The sequence below is a fragment of the Carcharodon carcharias genome, chromosome 18 (genome assembly GCF_017639515.1).
Source record: "Carcharodon carcharias isolate sCarCar2 chromosome 18, sCarCar2.pri, whole genome shotgun sequence".
NCBI classification, from domain to species: domain Eukaryota; kingdom Metazoa; phylum Chordata; class Chondrichthyes; order Lamniformes; family Lamnidae; genus Carcharodon; species Carcharodon carcharias.
The window spans coordinates 48,371,223-48,395,256 of record NC_054484.1 but is presented as its reverse complement, the minus strand read 5'-3'; the positions used below and the strand labels follow the sequence as shown (position 1 = coordinate 48,395,256).

Sequence of the window (24,034 nt, the reverse complement as noted above, 5' to 3'; positions counted from 1 at the left end):
TTAATTTACAGAATGAAAATGAAAGGTCTACTACGCTCTGAATTTTGTATTAAAGTCCATGGATCAAATGTTGTCAGGTTGAGTTCCTTAAATTCTCAATCATTTACATACTATGTATGCATTTTATAAAGTAGGGAATTGGGCTGTCTCGTAGTCAATTCACTCTGTATCTTATTTGTGGAAATGGTGCTTTTCTCCTTAAATCCATTTACTTTTGTATGGTTGTGGCAAGAGATGGTAGCGCTGGAAGGGGAGATTGAAGAATTTTCTAGTGAAGTTCACACAGAGCACTTTCCACCTTTCAGCAAACGACCTCATACTCAGTTGTTTGATGGTGTCAGAGTAGCTTTGGTACATGTTATCTAGTATCAGAAGAAATAACACATAAATTGGAGTTATACCAGGGGGTCTCAAGACCATAGTTCAACCTTTGGATGTGTCTCAACAAGACATTTAAGGATCGTGTTTGTGCTTAATAGATGGAGAAACAAATCTTTGCAAAGAGTGGAAATATTTATGTTCCTCTCCACTGTTTTGTATGGTTTCGTCTTCAAATCATGGGATGCTATTGGTGTACAAAGTGTCATCAAATCGTTCAAAAAATACAGAATATTCAACTCAATGGATAGAGAGGAAGATGATTTGTTGTGGAGGGCTGATTCTCAAAATGAAAGCATCAAATCTGATCCAGAGTGACATCCTTATAATGATGTCATAGCCAAAGTGACTCAGAATAAATTCAAAGAACTCTGTGCTGGACGCTGAAGACAATTTGATGGTTTTTAAAATGTTTTGATTCTGGTTAAAGGTAATGTGGTAGAATTAATTTATTCAATAAAATGTGTCACATTGATTTATTGAATTACCGGTGTTATTTTTTTCACACTCCAAAATGGCGACCACCTACACACACTGCGGTTCACTTTTTATATTCAGCATATAGGTCAACCCCCATTTTTTGGAAGGATCTTTCAAAGCTTCAAAGGTAAACTTATATGCCACAATCTATGATATATATTCTCTTCCTTTAGTTTCTAGCAGTCTTTGCTCAAATGTTTGCAATTTTTTTTTAAATATCAGAAGATAAATTTCCAAAGCATTATTTAGGCAAAGATTAACTGAGTTATTTATTTAAAAAGAGGTTGTGTATGTATCTCTGTGAAAATGAAAAAAAAATATTTACATTGTCCTGGGTTTATACCTGTTGTAGCATTTCCTTTTGTGTTCTATGAACTTCAGAAAGCCAGTTATGTTGAGAGGTACCAAGTGCCTTTTCTCATCCTAATTTTAATGAATTGTTCAAAAAATACATTGAATTTTGAATTCAACAGCCTCTAATGACATTGCCTATTTTCCTGACACAAAGCACAAACATTCTAATTGCTGTAACACACAAAATAGAAAGACAGACTTTCTTCATTCTCAATTGACTTTTTTAAACAATGAATTTTGAAAAAGGCTAGAAAGGGAGGGATTGGACTAAGTTGAGGACAAGTTGTTCCCTGGCCTCATGCCCTTTTGGGGAGTGACTGGAGTTTATTGTGTTGGTGGTGAGATTAGTGACAGTATAATGACAAAAGAATACAGTAGTTAAGCAAATAGTTCGAAAGGGATGAGGTGCACATAGCAATGGGAATGACTGATAGAAAAGCAGAGGGAAGGGGCTAAGGAATAGAGGACAAGATGGAAGCAAGAAGATGGAAGGAGGCTGAAATCGGTATCAGTAAAATGTACCACAGAGCAGTTGGCAGTTTCTTTCCTATCATTTACCACTTACCACCTATAAGAAAAGAAGACAAAGATAGTTGCGTGAAGTTGTTGAATGAAAAGCAGAAGGGCAAGAGACATAAGGAAATGAGTAAGGATGGAGAAAAACATGAAAACAATTGTAACAAAAACAGGTGAGATGCAAATTATAAATGTAGTGTTAAGAGCAAGAATACTTTATTTGCAGAGTAGTTTTCAATTAAACAGTCACTTTTCAGATGAAAAAGGCAATGCCTGTAATCATTATAAACTTAAGAATACTCGAACATAGACACGATAAAGACAAAATCAAAGTTGCAGTAAGGGGGATCTCCCAGAAAATGAAGGTTATATTTGCACCACTGAGCAGCAAAATTAGTAGCTGGTCATGCACAACTTCTCTGATCTGTGCTCCTGGAGACAGTTCCACACCAGCTGTGCTCAAGCAGAAAATCTGCTGAGGACCATCAGCCCTAGCAGAGAAGTACATGTGTTGAGTTCCTCTTCTCATTTTCTGTCTCCCCCTCACCTTTCTCCTTTTCTATTGCGCCCTCTTTGCTTTTCTCTCACTCCCTTAGTATCTCTCTCTCCATCTGTATCTCCATTTATTTGTCCGTCGTCTCACTTTCCCTCTCCTGTTGCCTGGTAACAGTGACGCTGTGGCGGGTTTCCGGCCTCCGGGTGGGAGGGGCGGTTCGGTTTCAGTATCTGCCGACCGGAGGCGTCGGGAACTACTTGGTTTTGAATCGAGTAATCGGTCTTTTCCATCCCCGAGACCCGTGGCAATATCGCTGTTGTTTTTGTTGTTGTTGTTATTTGTCGTAATTTTGGAGGAAAAAGCGAAGGCGACAACCCCGGTAAAGAGTGAGACGGAACCAGGCGGCCTGGGATACGGACTGGGAGCGTCAAAGTTCAGCAACTGGGCTCAGCATCAAATAAAAGTGCCAACCCGAGAAGGCCCAGTCAACTCACGGCCATTTGGTGGCACCTTCTGTCTGCAGGTGTTCCTGTTTATGTGATGTAGCTACATTAATCTATAAACCTGTAAATGTAAATACCTTTAAGAAAAGCAGGTTCGTGGTATTTGTCTACCTGCGTAGCAATAACCAACACGGTCACTTCATAAAATGTTTCAGCCTCACCTTCACAGCTTATTTTCACTCTGCCCACCACCCCCCCCCCCCCCCCCTTTAGGGCACTTGGTGGGGGTATGTTTTCCAGATAACGAGACCTGTGCCGTTGGTGCAGAAGGTGGAGACAAGGCTTGAAGCGCTGTATCCCTTTTACTGGCACCCCACAGAATTGGTGCAGCCTGTGTCCTCTTTTTTATAGAACTGTAGAATGGTTACAGCACAGGATGCCATTCGGGCCGTTGTGCCCATGCCAGCCCACAGGAATATCAAGTCGCCGGTCCCACTCCCTGCCTTTTCCCCTGGAAACATGTTTGCTTCCGATGATTATAGGTAACTTCTGATTGGCCCAAAGTGCCGTTCCACAAAATGTTTGTACTGAAATTGTGTGAAACATTTGCAAATAGAATCATAAGCAATTTAAGCTTACACCACAGAGGAAGTAGTTTGGCCCATGATGTTTGTGTTTTCTATTTTTCTCTGCTTCAAATACTTACCTAATTTTCCTTTTAAAAATGTGATGGGTTCTACCTCAATCACTCCTGGTGGCAAAATCACATTACAATTCTCTGTAAAGGAATTTCTCCTAACCCCTCTCCTCATTTTCAGTGACCATTTTAAATTAATTACCCCCTATCATTGACACCGCAAGTAGAGGAAATAGTCTTTCTCTTAACACTTAAAACCCTCCATTATATCTCCTCTGTTGTAATGGAAATAGTTGCAGTAACTTAAGTCTCTCCTCAGAACTATAGCTTATCACTGTAGCATTTTCCTGATGAATCTGTATTGTAGGCTCTCTGTGGCTTAATATATCTTATATAATGGAGCACCCAAAATGGCACATGGTACTGAGTTTGGTCTAACCAATGTTTAGTACAAACGTTTCATTACTTCGTCACCCATGTACTCTATACTTCTCTTTTATAAAATCCAAAATGCTGTTGGTATTTTCAATTAATTTATTTGCTTTCAGAGAATTATGTATTTGAATCCTTAGATTATTTTGGTCATCCACACCCTTCATTGTTTATCTTTAGTGTGTATGCTATCAGTCCTTATCGTTCCTTCTAAAATATATATTGGGGATGGTAACATAGTAGCAATGTTACTGTATGAGGAATCCAGAAGCCTGGAGTAATGTTCTCGTGACATGGATTCAAATCCAACTGTGGCAACTGGGGGAATTTAAATTAAATTAATAAATCTAGAATTTTAGTTAGTACCAGATTGTTATACAAATCCATCTGCTTCACTAATGCCCTTCAGGGGAGGAAATCTGCCTGCACATGATTCCAGACCTGCCGCAATGTGTGTGACTCTTAACTGCCCTCTGAAATGGCCTAGCGAGCAACTCAGTTGTATCAAACTGCTAAAGAAAAAAGCAGTGTGGGTACACTACGCAAACTGCAGCAGTTCAAGAAGGCCACCTTGTCAAGGGCATTAGGGGGTGGGTAATAAATGCTGGCCTTGTCAACAATGCTCACATCCCAAGAATGAATAAAAAAAATGCAATTATGAATGTTAAATTGTATCTGCCACCTATTCCCCATTCCCACTCTGGATTCCACTGAACTTGCAAACTACTGCACCACATTCAACCTTTGCTCACTAAAATCTTTGAATATGTAATTGCCTCCCATATCTGTGCACATCTATCCCTATTTAACCAGATTTTTGACCCTGCCACAGCACGAAAATAACCCCAACCAAAGTCACAAACAACTTTGTGATTGTGATTTCCAGTATTTGCAGTGTTTTTTGATGGTTTAATCAAGTGCTTTTTCATTTGCTACCTGTTAACTGGTTTATAAGCACCCTTAAAACAGAAAGAACAGGGAACTAGTTAGCCTCATGCTGTTCATCCAGCTTGGATCTTCACACCTATTAGTGCATTGACTTTTGTGATTATCTGAAGTTTAGTGGGAAAAATTTCAGCTGACAAATCATCATTAGCCACATCCTGGAACACTACACATTTACCTGGCTCAAATATCAGATTATCTCTCAGAGGTCTGATGTAATTCCAATGATGCTGTGCCAAGCATGTCATCTCAACCTCAATGAGACTCTGATTCCATAATTCCCTAAAGAAGGATATTTAGGCAGATGGTCCTTTGGAGTACAAAATGTTAAAGAACAGTTAGCATTATGTCCTTACTGTTGCTGTCCTAGTTAGGCAAATTTTAAACTCCTCTACATCACAAATTCACCACGATGGATTGCTTTATTCCTTGCAGAAGATGATAAGCTTAGGTAATATTTGCCTTTATCAATATGAAGATCACAAAATCTCTTTAATTCAATAAAATAATCAGGATGGAGTGGTAAATGCTGAGCAATCCAATGCATTCATAATTTCCCAGCTTTTTAAGAATAATCTGTTTTTAACAGCCAGATTACAAACAGTAGTTGACTAGTTGATTTATATTTGTTGATTTATGTTTATGAATAGCAAAACATCATAGCACATTTAAATTTACACATCTCTGATATGCTGTGATTGAAAATGTCATCTTTCAAACATAAGAAATTCCTCTTGTGAAACGAATCGTGTGTGAAAATGATCCAGTGCCTAGTCATTATACTGTACTGATGCAGCATTGATATCTCTCTCAAATATTTTCTAAAATCATTACTTAACAATGATACAGACAGTAAGTATGAGATAATTACTTTAACTCCTTTTTGTGTCTTCAGAATGATTTGAAACACTAATAATGGATCCTATTAAGTTGGAAAGTAAACGTTCACCATGTCCATTTCTGCAAAATTGTCACTTATTACAGAATAATAAAGAAATAACATCACACACACAAACATGTCAATCAAAGGTGTAAGTAATTCACAAGTTTTTCATTACCAATATAAATTGATTCATATGTTTTAGGTTATTCTATATTTAACATAAATAACTTCAATAGATTACCTGAAGGGAATAAAGAAATATTTGGCTTAATGCAAAAATACTTGTCTATCACACCAAGGAATGCATATATCTGTTGCATTGGTAGTAATGATCCATCCCTTATCCCTGCCCCTCTATTTACATTATCATTGTTCTAATCTGCTGTCTGTCTGTGCATTTATTTAAGTGTCAGGTTAATGACCTCTCCAAATTTCTCTTTGTTTATCTGTGGTTTTAGATTATTATAAAATCTGTATTTGTATAATCTTACAGAGAATAAAAGACCAGATATGATTTGCTTAAAATGGTTCAATTCGTGTGCAGCCCGTTCACTCTCCACTTCAAAAAACATAATTTGATAATCTATAAAATCCATAAGCAAGAATAAAAAATGCTAGAAGCACAGATCTGTATAGGGAACAGATGAGTTACTGTTTCATAGGAACAGGAATAGGCTATTTGGCATGCCATTCAATGCCATTACTATACAGATGGCTGATCTGTGACTGAGGTACACACTCAGCCCTATATCCCTTAATAGCTTTGATTAACAAAATTCTATCAATGCCAGATTTAAAACTAACAATTGATCTAGCATCAACTGCCATTTGCCGAAGTGAGTTCCAAACATCTATCATCCTTTGCAGAAGTGTTTTCTAACTTTCCTATTGAAAGGTTTGACTCTAATTTTTAGGCTATGTCCCCTAGTCCTAGACTCCTCCAAATAGTTTCTCTCTATCTACCCTGTCAGTTCCCCTAGGCCTTCTCATTTCCAGGGAATGCAGTTCTGGTTTGTGTAACCTCTCCTTATAATTCAACCCTTGGAGCCCAAATATCATTCTGGTAAATCTATGCTGCGCTCTCTTCAAAGCCATTATATCTTTCCTGAGGTCTGCCCAGAATAGGTGTGATCGTTCACCACAACTGGTGGACATTACAAATAAATGTCATCTTAAAAGAAACAGAACAAAGGGGAAGGAAATAAACACACACACAAGAGAAGAAATAGAATTATTTAAAGCGCATTAATGAAAACCCACAGATGGTTAAATGGCAGAAATGATATTAGCATGAGGCCTAATGAAAGCAATCAAACCTTAAGAACATTATGGCAGGATTTTTGAGTCGTTGGGTGGACCTGGGAGCGGCCGGGAACTGCCCACAATAGGCCCCCGACTGCAATTTCCTATCTGTGGTTGCGTGAAATGTGTGCTGAAAGGCTCAACACTGCTGGAGTGGGGGCAGGAGGAGGGCGAGCGCTGAAGTCTGCGCAGGTGCAGGGGAGGACGCAGTGAAAGCTCCCCGAAGGCAGAGAGCTGAAGAATTTTAAAAACAAAAATAAAGATTTTAAAATCCCGGAAACAATTTCCACACATGGGACTCACATACCTGAACATATAGGTAATAAAAATTCTGTCAAAATATTTTTATTTGTTTTAATTAATCTTGGAAATCTCTTCCCACCTGTGGATGAGATTTCCTCAAAAATGGAAAAGCTGCCTGGCCAATTCGCCTGCCCACCAACTGTAAGGCTGGACAGGCAGTGAAAAATTGCCCTTAATTAATACTTTAATGCCCTTTATAGGCCTCTTAATTGTCAACGGACATGCTGCCAACACAATGACATCAGGACACTTGCCTGAAGTCATCATGCGCTATTTTACACCCAAATGGTTCCACCCACGGGATGTAAGATTCTGCCCTATGAGTCACAGAGGACTTGTGAATCATAAAAGAAGTGGGAGATGAGGCATATGTGAATAGCAGCAAGAAAAATTGGGAAAATGAAGCAGACTTTAGTAGCCTAGGAGCTTGAGAAAAAAAAGAACAAGTTGGCTCCATGAATGCAGACCACCTCACTGGCATACTGTTCCGATAGTAGATCCCCGCCACAGAAATTAAACTGTTTCTTCCCCAGAAAGATAGGCACACCCATCCCACATCACCAACATGACCTGCCAAAGACACAATGGGAGCTACAGTTAAGGTCTGAAGTTAGTAAAGTCATTATTAATACTAGAGTCTACAAAATGCCTAATAGAACAATGAGGTGCTGTTTCTCAAAAAGAGAAAGAGCTGCATTTTTATAGTGCTTTTCATGACCATCAGATGTCTCAAAGCACTTTAAAGCCAATGAAGCAATTTTGAAGCACTGTTGTAATGTTGGAAGCAGGACAGCCAATTTGCACACAGGAAACACCCACAAACAACGTTACAATGGCAGATAATCTGTTTTTGTGATGTTGATTGAGAGAATAAATATTAGCCAGGACACCAGGAACAACTCCCCTGTTCTTCTTTGAAATAGTGCTTTGGGATCATTTACAACCACCTGAGTGGGTAGTTGACTTCAGGTGGCAAGTAATAGGGAGCTTGAAGTCACATTTGCAGGTGAAGGTGTTCAACAAAGCAGTCACTTAATCTACATTTGGTCTCCCTATTGTAAAGGAGACTGCACTATGAGCAGCAAATACAGTAAGATGGGTTTGAGGAAGTTCACCTAAATTGCTGTCTCATAGGAAAGCATGTTTCGGACCATGATCAATGGTGTGGAGGGAGTAGGATGAACGGGGTGTTTCATCTTTTGATTTTGCATGAAAAGGTGCCCCTGAAGGAGAACTGGTGATAGAGGGTGGTATTACAGATAGTGAACCAGCATGTCACAGGAAACATTTTCCTTTGGAAAATGAAGTGCAGAGGGAAAGATATGTTTGGTGGTAAGATCATGTTGGAAGTGGCAAAAGTTGGTCTTTTGAACACAAATGTTGGTGTGTTGGAAGAGGAAGATGAGGAACCATATGGTTGTGCAGAGCATGAGGAGAGGAAGGGCTAAAGACAGAAGGATGGGTAATGCAACCAGAACAGTAGTGGGTTCTTTGCTATGATGGAGGGAGATCCTCATTCGAACACTTTGGAAGCTCTGGCAGGGAAAGTGATAGCATCAGAGTAAATACAGCTGATGGAGAAACATGGAAAAGGGTTTGGAGTCTTTACAGGATATGAAGTGGAAAGTAATAGTTCTGGGACTTAAAGCTTTACACCAATTTTGGTTTTAGCTATTAGATATATACAAATCTATAATACTATCTATGCAAGAGCATAATATTTAATGTTTAGAGTTAGATGTAAAGTATTTCTTACTTTGCCCATACTATACAAATCCCTCAAGTAGATGCCCATTTTGGCACAATAAATAATGTCCAATATATATCAGCTGATCTTTACTTTCTGTCTTTCAGAATTGATCCAAATTTTGCAGCTAGAATTATTCAGACATCATGGTTTTCTTACAGAAATAAACAGCTATTTCGCCTACTCAAGCATACAATTTGTGCAGCAGTAAGTATAAAACCAGAACCCATTTTATAGGCTGTTAATAATGGAGAGCTGGAGGATGTTTTCTCTTTAAGTCTCCGGTCATTGCTTTTCCATTTTTTAAGAACTTCTGCACCAATGACTGATATTCCCATGAGAAATTCTCCTGTGGTGGCATCCTTCCATCTCGTAAGACGATGGTTTGTGCCATGGTGGTCAACTCTGCATCAAGTGTGGTTCAGCAGCCCCACGCTGGCATCTGGCAATCTGTGTCACATTTTCTGCATAAGAAGACAGTGGGCTGAGAAATTGCACAAGTCGCTGGCAGCTGTTTTCTCTGGACCCTCTTCTCAGCCAGCTGAGCTTTTCATTTCTGCTCACCTCTTCCAATGCCCTTCCAAACAGTCAGCTTCCAAAGCTTGTCAGTGACTGTGTCCCACTTGTCACCCAGTATTCACCATTTCCATATCTTGCTTGTAGTTGTACTCGTAGCGGAGGTATAGACACCCAGGAGGTCATGATCCAGTGGCCAGTTCACTGTGCAGAAAGTCTTTGGGTGTATGGCCGTCATCTATGCAATGAACATGGCTAAGTCAGCTGTGAGGAAATCTATATTTCTGGATTTTTGTCTGTGGGTTTTTGTAAATTAGCCTCTATGGGGATGACCTTTGGTTAACTGGAGATTGTAACATTTAAGGTACAGAATGTACCAAGGGTTGCTGCATTCAACCCTGCCTCAGGGTAAGAACAAAACCCTCTTAGGAGCTATTATTAAGTCACACTAATCAGTTCAAGGGGCAGAATGAATAGCAGCCTGTTGTGAGCAGTGGTTGCTTATATTTGTCCAGAGCAGAGGAGGCAGCAGAAGATTGCAAGCTCCATAGAGTGAAGTGCTGTCATTAGCCTTGAGGAGCTGTAGCTCAGAGAAACCAGGGAGGCAGTGCTGGTTCTGTGAAGCTGGCGGTTGGGACAAAGGAAAGCCCAAGAGCATTGGGGTTCTGCCCAGAGTAGTTAGTGAAATAGATTTGTGCCAGTAACTAGATGCTGGGGTACAACCTAAAGAATCCAGTGGGACGCAGTCTTGGGAGGAGATCGAGCAGCCATGGGGCAGTCTGAGTTGGATTGACTTTTGAGGGAAATCTGAGGCTAGATATTTGAAAAAGACAAATTGAAATCTCTCAGGAGGAAGACAGTCTTAAAAAATTTTTTGTGATTCACAGATGTCTGGGTGGTTTGCTGAGGAAGTTCGTGGACTCTGTTCTAGTGTGTCTGCCAGTTAATGTGCAGTTGGTGATGTGTTCAACCACAGTTTGCCTGTTATTCATGTTTACCTAATGTCAATTCTGGAAGTTAGAGCACAAGATAGATAGTATTGACTGTTTTCTTTGTTAACTCATGTATAGTAAAATTTCATCTGTTTGTTTATAATCGTGGAATCTTGTAGATTTATTCCCTTAATAAGTAACTGGGATTTCTAATTTCGTCAACTTTAAAACAAAAGTTACTCCTAAATGGATCATAACAAAATTTGGGGGTCTCATCTGGGAAATAACAAAATTTGGGAACTGGTCTGGGATTGTAACACAGTGCAGATGTGGTTAACTTAGCAATGAGTGTATGCTATTGGAATTATCATACTCTAGGGTCTCTGAGTTGGTGACCTTGTGCTGCCAAGAGATGCCAAGGATACATCTGAGACAGCAAAGGTAGAAACTATTTAGTCATTTCTCCTGATGAACATTTGTTGTTCAGGCCTCCATGCTGTAGAAGAGTGCACTGGGACACAGACTTGGTAGACTCATGGTTTGGTGTTGTTCTAAACCCTCTTACTCAACTTGGACAGAACAACTGTAGTTTTGGTGATGCTTGTGTTGTTTTCAGCATCAAGTAACAGATTGCTGTTGATTGTGGAGCCTAGATATGTGAAGCTATCCAGAATCTCCAGTGTCACATTGCCCATGCTAATAGATGGTGGTAAGGCAACACCCTGGACCATGACATTTGTCTTCCTGATGCTGATGGTCAAACCAAACTCTTTACAGCTGTGAGAGAGCCTGTCCATTTGCCACTGAAGGTGTTCCATGGTATGGAATGCTAATGCATTATCGTCAACATAGAGCAACTCTCTGAAGAGGAGTTGGCACACCTTTGTCTTGGATCTCAGGGAAACAAGGCTGAACAGCTTTTTATCAGTTCTGTTATGTTAGTAGATGACTTAATCACATATAACAACAGCAAAGAGAAGAACATGCCAAAGAGTGTTGGTGCCAGAACACAACCCTGTTTGACCCCACTGGGTTCCAGTGTTGCCCCGTCATACCAGACCTTACCCATCATGTTGTCATGTAAAGAGGAGATCACATAAAGCAGCCTCAGCTGGCAGCCCATTTTCTCCAGCAGCTTAAATAGATCACTTTTGCTCATATAGCCAAATGCCTTGGTGAGATCGTTGGAGGCTATGTATAGTGGTCTCCTTTGTTCCCGGCATTTCTCTTGCAGCTGCCAGACTGAGAAAATCATGTCAGTTGTAGATCTTCCAGTTCTAAAATTATACTGGGATTTGAGGTAGATGCATTCAGCTGGGATTTGCAGTTTGAGAAGGGCAACACGGGCAAATACTTTTTCTACAATGCTTAGGTGTCTCAACAGTTGTTACTCACTGTGGTCACCCTTGTTTTTGTACAGGGTCATAATCTTTGCATCGTGCATATCCTGGGACACTGCTCCCTCCCTCCAGCAGAGACAGAGAAGTTCATGCAGATGCTGCAGGAGTGCCAGTTTCCCATGCCTGATGAGTTCAGGTGGTATAGTGTCAGCACCTGGCAAGCAAGTCAATGGCTTTGCCACATTCCACCACTGTGGGGTTGATATTCAGCTCTGCTATGACAGGCAGGCTTTCTATGGTGTCTAGAGCTGCATCAGTGACAGTGTCCTCCTAAGGGTACAACTCAAGATAGTGTTCCATCCATTTCTCCAACTGTTTATTGCAGTCAGTTGTGATCTCTGCAGCCTTTATTTTTACTGGAGCCATTTTCTTTGTCAATGGACCCATTCCCTTTTTTGATCCCTTCATGTATGTCCCCAGCAATTCTCCAGAACTGGAGATTATGTGACAGTGTGTACAGATACCATAGACATCCCTGCTTTTCTAGACTGACTTTATTATCCAAATTTCTGCTCACCACCATTAGTGTTTTCAATGATTAGATATCGAACCAGCAAAGCTCATCCAATAAATTTAGGCTTGGCTTCCAGAATTTTTATTTAAGTTTTGCCAATCCTTTCTAAAAAAAAACTGTACAAAAAGACAATAATTCCTTCCTTCTACATTTTTAGTATTAAGTATTATTATACTTAACTGAATACAATGGTTATTTCTGACATTAAATGATATCCAGAAGTTCATTGTGCTTGAATCAGTCAGTATTATTTTTCTCCAAAGCATGCATTATTTTGTAATGCACTTGTGTGAAAATCTGTACATATTTCCCATGGTTGTTTTCTCTGATAGGAACACTGTCTGACAACTGACATTCTAAGGAAGCTGCAACCCTCTGATGCTGAGCTCCTGAAGGATACCAGCATGTCATATAAAGTTAGATTCAGGTAAGTTCTGAGGGACACTATCTAACAAAACAACTGTAACATGCCTATAAAGAAAAGAGAAGTGCAAAATAAACAAACAAAATTAACTGTATTTGAAAAATGCATGGATCAATTATATGTAGCTTTTCATCATTTTCATCTATCAGCAGAAAAATACCTTTAATTTCAAAATTAACTAAACATTAAGAACTGTTTCATTGTTTCTATATATAATATATATATTTAACAAGTTCTGCTTTGTAACTTTTATAGCGTGGCGTATAACCAGATTACTGTTTATGCTGTAGTAATGCTGACAGGGCAGAATTGCGAAGATGACCCCCATTTGAATTCGTATGGTCAGCATGATTAAATATTAAATGGGGGACTAGGAATGTATGACTCATGACTTCTAATTTAAAGCATGAAACAGCACAGTTACCCAGAAAGGCTGGTGCTATTTACAAAAATCAATATTATTTTCCCTCAGATTTGCTGGAGAAGAATTTCCTCCTATCCTTGTGTTTAAGATTTTTCAACACATTGGGAATTATAAAAATCAGTATTTCAGTGGAAAAAGAATAATCAAGCCTGCAACTGAGGTAACTCCGATTTTCTGATTTTTCCTTTCTATTTTCTCCTCTCCAGAAAGTGTTGATTCCCTTGCTGGGGTTAACAAGTTGATTCCTCTGCAGGAAGTAACTTGCATCACTTTCCAATATCAGATATGAACCTTGACTGTGAGCGCTGGCAAACTATTCACCCGTGGAGGATATTACGGCTTAGCTTAATCGTGTCTTTACCTGATGTCTGTGTACATGCACTTGACCTCGACCCCTGCCTGGCACTCCCCCATACACTGGGATTTTCCTGGTATGCAGAGGCACAAATTACTCTTAACCCATCCATTAGCACAGTGCCTGTAGCGTTCATTTTGTTCAGACATAAGCACTTGAATATTGCTAGCAGAAAGTTTAAACATATAAACTTAATATCTTTTAATGAATTATTTTGCAATCAAGCTGAAGCCAGAATCTTTCATTTTTATACTCAATATATTGACAATAAATTTCCAAGTCATATTGGGGTATGGCTTGGAGGAGAACTTCAAGGTGGTGGTGTTCTTATGCACCTATTGCCCTTGTTCTCCTAGGTGGTAGAGGTCAAGGGTTTGGAAGGTGCTGCTGAAGATACCTTGGCAAATTGCAGCAGTGCATCTTGTAGAACCCACTGATACAAGGTGCGCCAGGGATTGAGGGAGTGTTGGAAGGGGTGCCAATCAAGAAGGCTGTTTTGTCTTGGATGGTGCCAAGTTTCTTGAGTGTTGTTGGAGCTGCACTCATTCTGGCAAGTGGAAAGTATGCCATCACACTCCTGACTTGTGGCTTGTAGATGATGGACAGGCTTTAGTGAGTCAAGAGGATAGTCACTTGCCACAGAATTCCCAGCCTCTGACCTTCTGTTGTAGCTACAGTATTTATGTGGCTGGTCCAGTTCAGTTCCAGAATGATGATGGTGGGAGATTTGATAATGGCAATGCCATTGGATGTCAACAGGAAATGGATATACTTTCTTTTACTGGAGATAGTCATTGTCTGACACTTTTGTGGCACAAATGTTACTTGTCTCTTACCACTTCAAGCCAGAATGTTGTCCCGGTCATGCTGTATTTGGGTCCGGACTGCATCATTATATAAGGAGCTGAGAATGGAACTGAACACTGCGCAATCGGCAGTGACAAGATTCACTTCATTTTTAGGTACACCCAGTTCTGCTCCTGGCATGTTCTCCTACAGTCCTCATTGAACCAGGTTTGATCTTCTGGGCTTCATAGTAATAATAGGATGAGGAATATGTTAGGCTATGAGGCTACAGATTGTGGCAGTATACAACTCTGCTGCCAACTGATGGGCCACAGTGTTTCATGGGTGCCCAGTTTTGACTGCAATGTTTATTCTGAATCTATCCTAATTAGCACACTCGTAGTGGAACATATCACAATGGAAAGTGTCCTCAGTGTGAAGGCGGAACTTCAGACAGAATTGTCCCAAGTTTGCATTAAGTGCAGTAGCGGGCATGAAAAAAGATGTTTTATGCGCCAGCCTCAATGGCAGGATTTTTCACCGTTTCATTCCCTGCCCGCCTCATTGATTATGCAGCCACAGGAAACACATCATCTCGCTGGTGGGTGGCCTCCAATTTACTTGCCATACTGTTACCTGACCGCTTCTTCATGCTGACTGCCATATTTGAACTGCAGCCACGCGTAAACTTCTCAATTCTTGCGGTCTGGGACTGCTCCGGTGAAGACATGGCTCCAAAAGCCAAGAAGTGTGTAACACCTGACCCTCATACACACACACCCACACAAACACACCACCATCCCCGCCCCCCCCACCACCCCCCCAACCGCCAGCGATTCAGTGACCATCCCTGGGATGCCTTCTGGACACCGCCATGATATCCCACACCCCCGCCCTGGCCTCAGGAGGCTCATCAGTCTCACCACTTCGGCTTGGGAGGCGGTGGCAGAGATGGTCAGTGTCAATGCTGAACACAAGAAGTCGGCCCTCTAGTGCAGAAAACGTAGGAATTATCTCATCCGTGCCGCCAGGTAAGTCAACCATCTCATCAATCTCAACTCACCCACTCAGAAGGCCATCACACATTCACTGGCATCTCACTCACTTCCAGCTCAAGGGACGTCAACACTCACTCTCTCATACACACCCTCACATCTCCATCTGGCCTCATCTCCTCTGGAGACTGCCTCCTCAGCCCTCACCATCTTGAGGCCACTTGCACAGATCAACACGTGCCCCCAAAAACACCCTAGGACAACCCCCTTCCCCAGTAGAGTCCTAGACCTACAGCCGTTGAAAAGCTATCCCCTACAGCTGCTCTGCAAGTTAGAGACCTGCCTGTGTGCCCCCCTAAAAGTGAATAGGTGCTGCCTGTGAAGCCTGGTGCTGATGATCACGAGTGATGCCCAAAGCAAGGTAGGCAAACAAACCTCGAAGTTCCGAGCAAAGCTCAGCCCACCAGGTGCACGTTGCTTATGTGCAGTTGTGAAACACATCGGCGTGCTCCCGGATGATCCAGTGCGGGGGGATGATTCTGGCTAACAGGGCTTATAATAAGATGCTAAAGTATTGAAATTAAGTTCCCGTCATGTGGTGACAGGAAACACGGCCTGCCATTGACAGGTGGAGTGGACAATTGCAACTAGTTTGGTGACAGCGTAAGATCAATTTTTGGCCTGCCCCACCATGTTGTCCACTCACACCTGCCATGACACCCACCACCAACAGGACTGGACAATTCCGGCCTTTGTCTCCACAAAGAGGTGGCCATTCCTACCAATAATATCGTGGTCAGATACATTTGGAACAGGTAACAATTTTCTTACAACTGAGTGGTTTGCCAGGCTATTTCAGAGGGCAGTTAAGAGTCAATCACATTGCTGTGGATCTGGGGTCACATGTAGAACAGACCAGGTAAGGACGGCAGATTTCCTCCCCTAAAGGATATTAGTAAATCAGATGCGTTTTTATGACAATCTGGTAGTTTCATGGTCAGCATCACCGATACTAGTTTTTTTCATTCAAGATTTGTTAATTAATTAACTGAATTGAACTCAGCTTCAGATTGTTAGTCCAGTAATGTAATCGCAGTGCTATCTTATTGCAAAGATTTTAATGATTGGTTTGCTTTGCTTTTTTTGGTGGGAGGGTTTAAGAAGGAGCTGTTACAAATTACCTTTTTTCCTGGGCTTTACGTTTATAGTTCACAAACTTACTTGCATTCATGAAATGTTATTTTAAAGTGATTCTGGGCTTCTTTTCTCAACAGGCAGCAGCTGCTTCCTGCAAAATTATGGGACGCAGGAAATTCTATGATCTTATAATTCAGGATAACCTTCGGTATCAAAGAACCAAAATAGCCTATGAAGTTGATATTGTTACAATGAAAGATTATATGCAGGTTTGAAAGCTGGTTTTGTAATACTACAATTCACTAAAATAATAGACTGGATGATTTTGTAGGTATATTTAGTCCATCTGCATTCCCAGCAGGGAGTGGTTCTCAAAGACAACATGGATTGGAAATAGGGCTACAACACAAAGATTGCCCGTCCTCCAAGACTGTCCTGGAACCTTTCTAATCTCCAGGACACTGCTGCAAGCAATCCAGGAGGGAAATCATAAAAGCATATGTTTTTCCTTTCCTTTGACCACTTTTATTTATTAGTTCTAAAAATATTGAAGATGAGAAAAATTGGCTGTTTCACCAACAGGCAAGATTAATCCAATTGGTTAGCAGAGAGCATGTCCCCTTTCCAATTGGTGTGGAAGCGCAGTGCATCTGGAGGAAGGATACAGCTAGGAGTCTGTCGGCAAGGTGATTCAAGGTGGGAGGTCATGTGCTGAAACCTCCAGGCATAGACCCAATCAAAATTGGCAACCCTATACTACACTGGCACTGATTATCTGATTGCTTCCTTTGGACATTTCTTCTGCTGGGACCAGGATTATTGTCTATGCTCTTAGAGAGATTTTAACTGTTTATATCTTCAGCACATATTTTCTGCATGGATGAAAGTCCAGTTGGAAAAATGGCAGCTCACAATAGGGTGGGTGCAGAATATACCTGTTTCTCCATTGCCTGACATTCCTCTGTTGATCCTTTTCTTCTTCCATGGAGAACTCCCAATGTTGCATTGTTGGAGTTGTTGGGAAAAAAATGCAGAAGAGTATTATTACAAAGCTCCTGGAACCCTCAGTCACAACAGGCAAAGAGCAAGAAATAGTGTGCAAAAATAGCCTGAACATCAATCATAATTTCATACTTCTGGGTTCTTTAAATGAACTTGCAAATACACATCAGTCCATGGCAATCCTGGGTACGCATTTTACATGGGCAGTAGATCACTCAATGTGCACACAAACAACAGGGTACATTTGCATGTTAAAATAATATTCTTCTGACTTCAAGTGTTACAATAATGCTCTCATGTTTAAAAACAAGACCTCCCAGCCACCATTTAATTTAGCCCTGAAAATCTGTGTGATGCACTAAATGTTGGATATCCGATGTACTTGCAACATTTCATCCATCCGTCTTGCACTTTCGTGCTGGGCACAGCATTGTTGATGGAGCCTCCTCCTTCCATTAAGTGCCACTTTATGGATATTATATGGCTCTAATCTGTTTATTGAGAAACTGTTTAACTCACTCTGTATTGTGCTGCTTTTGGTGTTCATCTACATTACATGACTCATACTGATGATGTTACAATGCAAGAATTCATTTCTTGATAAGTATGCAGTTTATTTTCTCATTTGTATTTTTCTTGTGTAGTACACAAGTAATCTGGATGAGACTCCAGCTTACCTTGGAGGAAGAGACAACTGCTGGAGAATGCTGACCCTGACAAACCTACCTAGAACAACAATTATGTATGACATTATGGACTATGCTCAAAGCAGAACTTTATCTCAGTGTTTAAAGGAGGAATTGCCAACTCTGCTTTCCAAACCGATTACTGAAGAGATTCAACTTCAACACATTAGAACCATCTCTCAGACCAGGTATCTAATAGAAGGGGTTGACTTTGTGAAATGCTTGTAACATTTTATATTCAGAAATCGGACTCCAACTACATAAGATGGATAAAGCAGTAATAAACAGGAAATAAAGCAGCATTATAAACCTACAAATGCAGAATTATAAACGTACCTTTAATACCTTACCTGATAAAATTGCTGCACATGGAAGGATGAGAGGTCAGAGAAATAAATGTTTTGCCTTGGAATATTTTCTTTACAGTAAGGGTTGCTGGTGATGTCAGCTGAGCCTGTCAGAGCCTGGAAAAAAGGGAGGTAATACCTGGGGTTGAGATCCTTTGTACTGTTGGGGAAATCCATGCTATTGGCTTGTGTTTCTTTGCTTTTTTGGGCCAGTGAAGACCACCCTACTTTGTCAGCTGTTTTAATTTCAGAACTGAAGTAGAGGCTTTCAATCCATCTCCTCATCTCTTCAAAGGGTTGCCTCCCACTGCCTTAATTATTTGCATGTTCTTCACTTCTCTAATTTCTTTCCATTTTCTGATGTAATGTATCTTTTTTTTGCTTTTTTTTTAACCAGTCATTCCACTGTGATTTTTTCTTTTTCTTCATTTTGCTCTGATTCCATTAAAATGTTTGCTGAGTTTTCATTTTATTCAGTTCCAATGAAGGACTTTATGCCTAAAACATTAACTTATATGTCTTCTCCTCAGATACTGAGTGGCCTGGAGAGTATTTTCAGCCATTTATTTTTGTTTCACAATTTAATTACAACAAAACACCCTCACATTTGTTTAATGGGAAATTCTCTTCTAATGCCTCCTCCATAATTTGGCTCTGAGCGACTGCTCTCGCTTGGTCACACGCTTACTTATTCAGTTGTAACCAGAGCGTTTCCACTCCCACAAATTCACCTCCAGAGATACCAAAGGGCCCATCCTAAGTTCCCTCCTTTTCCTCATCTATAAGAAGTTCCTTGATGGCATCATCAGCAGACGGTCAGCTTTCACAAGCATGCCAATGATATCTAGCTTTACCTCTCCACAATTTCTCTTGATCCCTCCAATGCCACTGTGCTATCAGACTGTTTGTCCAAAATTCAGTCTTGAATGAGTTATAATTTCCTCCAGCTAAATATTTGGGAGACCGAAGCCATCATCTTTGCTCCTCTTCCAATAATTCTGTACCCTCCCCATTGACTTACAGATAACATTCATGCCACTCAAGTGTCAGGCAATAGCCATCTACAACATGAGCGTGTCTAATCACCTCCCCTTGATATTCAAAGACATTACCATCATTGAATCCCGTACCGTCAATATCCTGGGGATCACAACTACCTTCTCACCACTACCTTCTTACGGGGAATTAGGGGTGGAACAATAAATCCGATGGCCACATACCATGGATGAATATTTTTAAAAAGCAGAAATTTAACTGAGCTAGCCAATAAATACAGTGCCTGCAAGAACAGGTCAGAGGCTGAGAATTTTGGGGCGAATAACTCACCTCCTGACTCCACAAAGCCTGTCCACCATCTACAAGGCACAAGTCAAGAGTGGAGCACTCGCTACTTGTCTGGATGAATGCAGCTCCAACAACACTGAAAAAGTTCAATAATATACAGGATAAAGCTGCCTGCTTGACATGCACCTTAGACATTCACTTCCTGCATCACCAGTGCAATATGGCAGCAGTTTGCATCATCTACACCCATGCACTGCAGCAACTCGCCAAGGCTCCTTCGACAGAACCTCCAAAATCGTGACCTCTACCAACTTGAAGAGCAACAGTTGCATGGGAGCACCATTACATTCCTCTCCAAGTTGCCATCCTGACTTGGAAATATATTGCCATTCCTTCATCTTTGCTGAGTCAAAATCTGGGAACTCCCTACCTAACAGAACTTTAGGAGAACCTTCACCACATAAACAGCAGTGGTTCAAGAAGGTGGCTTAGCAACACCTTAAGAGCATTTAGGGATGGGTAATAAATGATGGCCTTGCCAGCGTCACCCCCAATGTATGAACAAATAAAAATAAAACAAAACCATTCCAGGCCATTGTCTGAACAGATCCTTTTCAACCTCAAGATCAGCTGCCACCCTGATGTCCCCTCCATCGCAATGACAACGTACCTCTGCTCCTCCCTCACATTATGTACTGCTGAAACCATTATTCATGTCTTTGTCACCTCCAAACCTGATTATTGCAGTGCTTTGGTGGCCAGATTCTCATCCTCCATACAGTTCAGCTCATCTAAACTCCTCTTTCTGTATCTTATCCCACTTTTCCCATTAGCTGTCAGATCCTGTCCTTGCTAACCGACATTGACCACTGCTCCCCCAATGCCTCAAGTTCAAAATTTGCATCCTTGTTTAGAAAACCCTCGAAGACCTCAAAACTTCCTAGTTTTGTCATTTCCTTCAGCATTAAACCCAACCCCCATCCCTCCAATTGTTTGTTCCTCTTACTTCAGTCCATCCTCCAATGTACCATTGACAGCCGTGCCTTCTGAAGTTCCCCCTCTGTATTGCTAAGTCTCACCACCCCACTCTTCTTTTAAGAACCTACTCATTACACTTACCTCTGACCACATTTTTGTTCAATTCCCCCTAATCACGTCCTCTTTGGCTCAGCATTTGCTATGGCTCTGTGAAGCACCTCAGGACTTTTTTTCTACGTTGAAATTGCTATATGAATGTAACTTGTTATAGCATTTAGGGGTTGGAACTGGAATATTTAGAAACTCTTTACAAGTGTCGTAATCATGAGTAGTTGTTTTACAGAGGGCCCACTCTCAGATCGCCTACCAGAAACCAACTTCATGTATTTTATTAAAAATAAAAACTTATATTTTTTTAAATTCTCAGTTTCTCCCAGACTCAAGGGGTGGCAGGTCTGCTGAGGTCTGCAGGTAAGGGGATGGTTGGCTGTAAGTGTACACTGGACATCAGAGTCAGAGTGGTTCCCCCAAAGAGACGAAAGCTTTGGCAACACAAAAGCAAAATACTACAGATGCTGGAATTCTGAAATAAAAACAGAAACTGCTGGATACACTCAGCATGCCTGACAGCATCTGTGGAGAGAGAAACATTTAATGTTTCCGGTTGATGACCTTGCATCAGAGATCTTTGGAATTCTCACAAAGAAAGGTTGGTGGGGGTGTTGGGGGTCACGGGCCTGGTGCACTGATTGCACAATGAGTCCATCCATGGGGATATTCAGGAAATTTCCTGGTTTTCCATGCAATCAGTTTGCCCCTGCTGGGCAATATTTTGGGCACCTTTAGTCTAGACTAATCTGGGAGTGCTTAAACCAGTCACTAGAAAAAAGATGAACTGGGTGGGTGGAAATTTTGCAACAAGCATAACAGTTACACAACCCTACCTGCTGCTTTCAAATACACACAAGGTACCATGCACAGACAAACTAAGAACTTGTTGATGGGAAAAATACCAAAATCTGCATAGAAAGATCTTTGATTCTATGTTTATTTTCCTAGGTCACCATCTCCAGCCACACACATTCCTCCACGCCGATCCTCAATATCCTCAAAAACATCAAGAGAGTCACAACGCCGTTCTTACAAAACACAACTAAAAGTTTCCAAAATGAGAAAGATGTATGGTTTAGATAAAAACAAAGAGGTAAAACCATGTGATTTACATACAGCTGTTTTAATTCCCTATCCTTTGTTGCCTAAAGAATGATGACTACACGGGGTAATCCAGCGTTTGCCAAAACGGGTGAATTCATTTTATTTCATAACCCAAGTCTGATATACTAAAGAATAATTTACTGAAGTAAGTTAATTCAATGGTCCACTTGCTGTTTGCACCAACTTGGGACTAGGCTTGTGTGGTTCAATTCTACATTAGAGTGCAGCCAGCAGCTCTCTAACAGTGCCTTCCCTTCTCACTTCTGTACCATCACCTCCAGACTTCCCCCAGGATGTATCCTTGGCTAATTCCTCTTCCTTATCTATATAATCCCCTTTGTGAAATGATCTGCTAGCAACTTCCATATTTACATTGGGCACATCCAACTCTACCTCTTCACTACCTCTGTTGACTCCCTGACCACCTCTGTGCTGTCAAACTCTCATGAATGAGTCACAATTTGCTCTAACCAAACACTTGGGAGATTGAAATCATAATTTTCAGCCCCACCACAAAGTCCTGTGCCCTTTCCAGTGATTCAATCCCCCTCCTCAGCTAATCACTTGGATTGAACCAGATCGTGCAAAAGTCTTGGCAGGCTGTTCCACCTTACTTTGTTGTTCGTATGTTACAGTGGTTGCAGTCAAATCCAACACAGTCTATTGCTGAAACCCTTAGCCATGCTTTTGCCATATCTATAAACTCAATTTCTCAAATGATCTTCCACTACACACATTCCATACACTCCTAAATCGCTTTGCATTTCCATCTTTCTGCCCACCTTTAATAAACTTCTTAAAATTCATCTTTTTGACCAAACTCTTGGTCACCCTCCTAGTCTCTTTCTTCTTGGATTAACATCTATTTCTTTGGTTTATTTTTGCAACTCTTCGTAAAGCATTTAGAACTTTCTGTTAATTTGAAGGAATAAGATTCATGCAATACATTATTGTTGTAAATGCATGTTGCTGACATTGAGTATTTGAAATGCAGTGTTCCATTCCTCACCTTGATGAGCACAAAGGAAGGCTGCTGATCCTTGTTCACTGGGCAAGTTATCAGGACTAATGGATGTACTGCATATCAGGGAGCTATGCAAGACAAGACTTTGCCTGTGTGGGTCGTGTAAAATGCAGAGTATCTCAAATCAGGCTTTTGAACCTTATGCACGTAAAATAAAGGACTTTACATTAAAGGTTTTTCTTCTTACATTACTGTTCTCTATTAAGGTTAGGGAGCTAGGCAAGAGAAGCTAAGTAGAAAGTCATTTCAGTCATTGCAAGCACAACTGCCTGTGAAGTCTTGTATAGTATCAATTATTAGCATACACATTGTATACTGGTATAGTGTACCATTGACAGACAATTTTAATTTACATTTTTCCTGTAATGAGGCAATCAGTGAATATGAGTGCTATTCCAACATTCAGGAAAAATACTTCTTTCCTATTTGGAAACTTAAGGATACACTGCTGCCATAAGGTTTTAAGACCCTATCCATTGATGCTTTTGTTTCAACTTTCTTTAATCCATGACTCTTCATCAATGTGATTTCCAGGATGAACTACTAAATAAACCCACTCAACACAGTCTTGCACAGGATGCCTCTCAGTTTGTCACAAGCTGTGATCAAGATAAGAAAAGTCAAGTTGCTTGTATGGCTTCAGATGAAGAGTGGGAGCTTGAAGTGGATGAACTCTACACTTGGACACAGGAGCTTTCAATTGACTGTTAGTCTTATTTCAGTCAGGGAAAGGTGCATTTATGTATTAAAAATGGCACATCAGCTGCCAGACTTTGATTTTTGCATTGTCAGAACTATTTACAACTGTTCAGAAAAGTAATATCCTTTCAAGGCCTTTTTAGTTGGCTTTCACTTTGACACACACTGTGTATAGGTTGTGTTCTATTAACCTTTTGTTTGTATACACAAAATTGATCTGTTGGATACATACATATGATAAATTACAAATTGAATGGCTTTAAGTCTTCAATATAAATGTTAAATATTAGAGTTCTTGAAATTAAGGTCTTTCTGTAACAGTAAATAGATTGCATTGTAGCAAGTAGCTGCAATCAACATTGCCCTTTCTTCACTCTTCCCTCCACCCCTACAGTCTGGT

The 24,034-nt window shown here is 40.6% G+C and overlaps 1 protein-coding gene across 2 annotated transcripts; it reads left to right on the top strand.

Annotated features, from left to right (window-relative positions):
* Positions 1-2,154: 2,154 nt before the first annotated feature.
* Positions 2,155-24,013, top strand: c18hxorf58 (chromosome 18 CXorf58 homolog). 2 transcript variants are annotated; one of them, XM_041211977.1, is made up of 9 exons: positions 2,155-2,747; positions 5,577-5,712; positions 9,024-9,123; positions 12,611-12,705; positions 13,175-13,286; positions 16,537-16,668; positions 18,046-18,275; positions 21,756-21,900; positions 23,470-24,013. In XM_041211977.1, exons 2-9 carry the CDS (start codon positions 5,597-5,599, stop codon positions 23,644-23,646), a joined length of 1,107 nt encoding a protein of 368 aa, XP_041067911.1. In that variant the 5' UTR covers positions 2,155-2,747; positions 5,577-5,596; the 3' UTR covers positions 23,647-24,013. The 2 variants fall into 2 exon arrangements, with proteins under 2 accessions (XP_041067911.1, XP_041067912.1); XM_041211978.1 differs by lacking the exon at positions 23,470-24,013 and adding an exon at positions 22,906-23,058.
* The last annotated feature ends 21 nt before the right edge of the window (positions 24,014-24,034 follow it).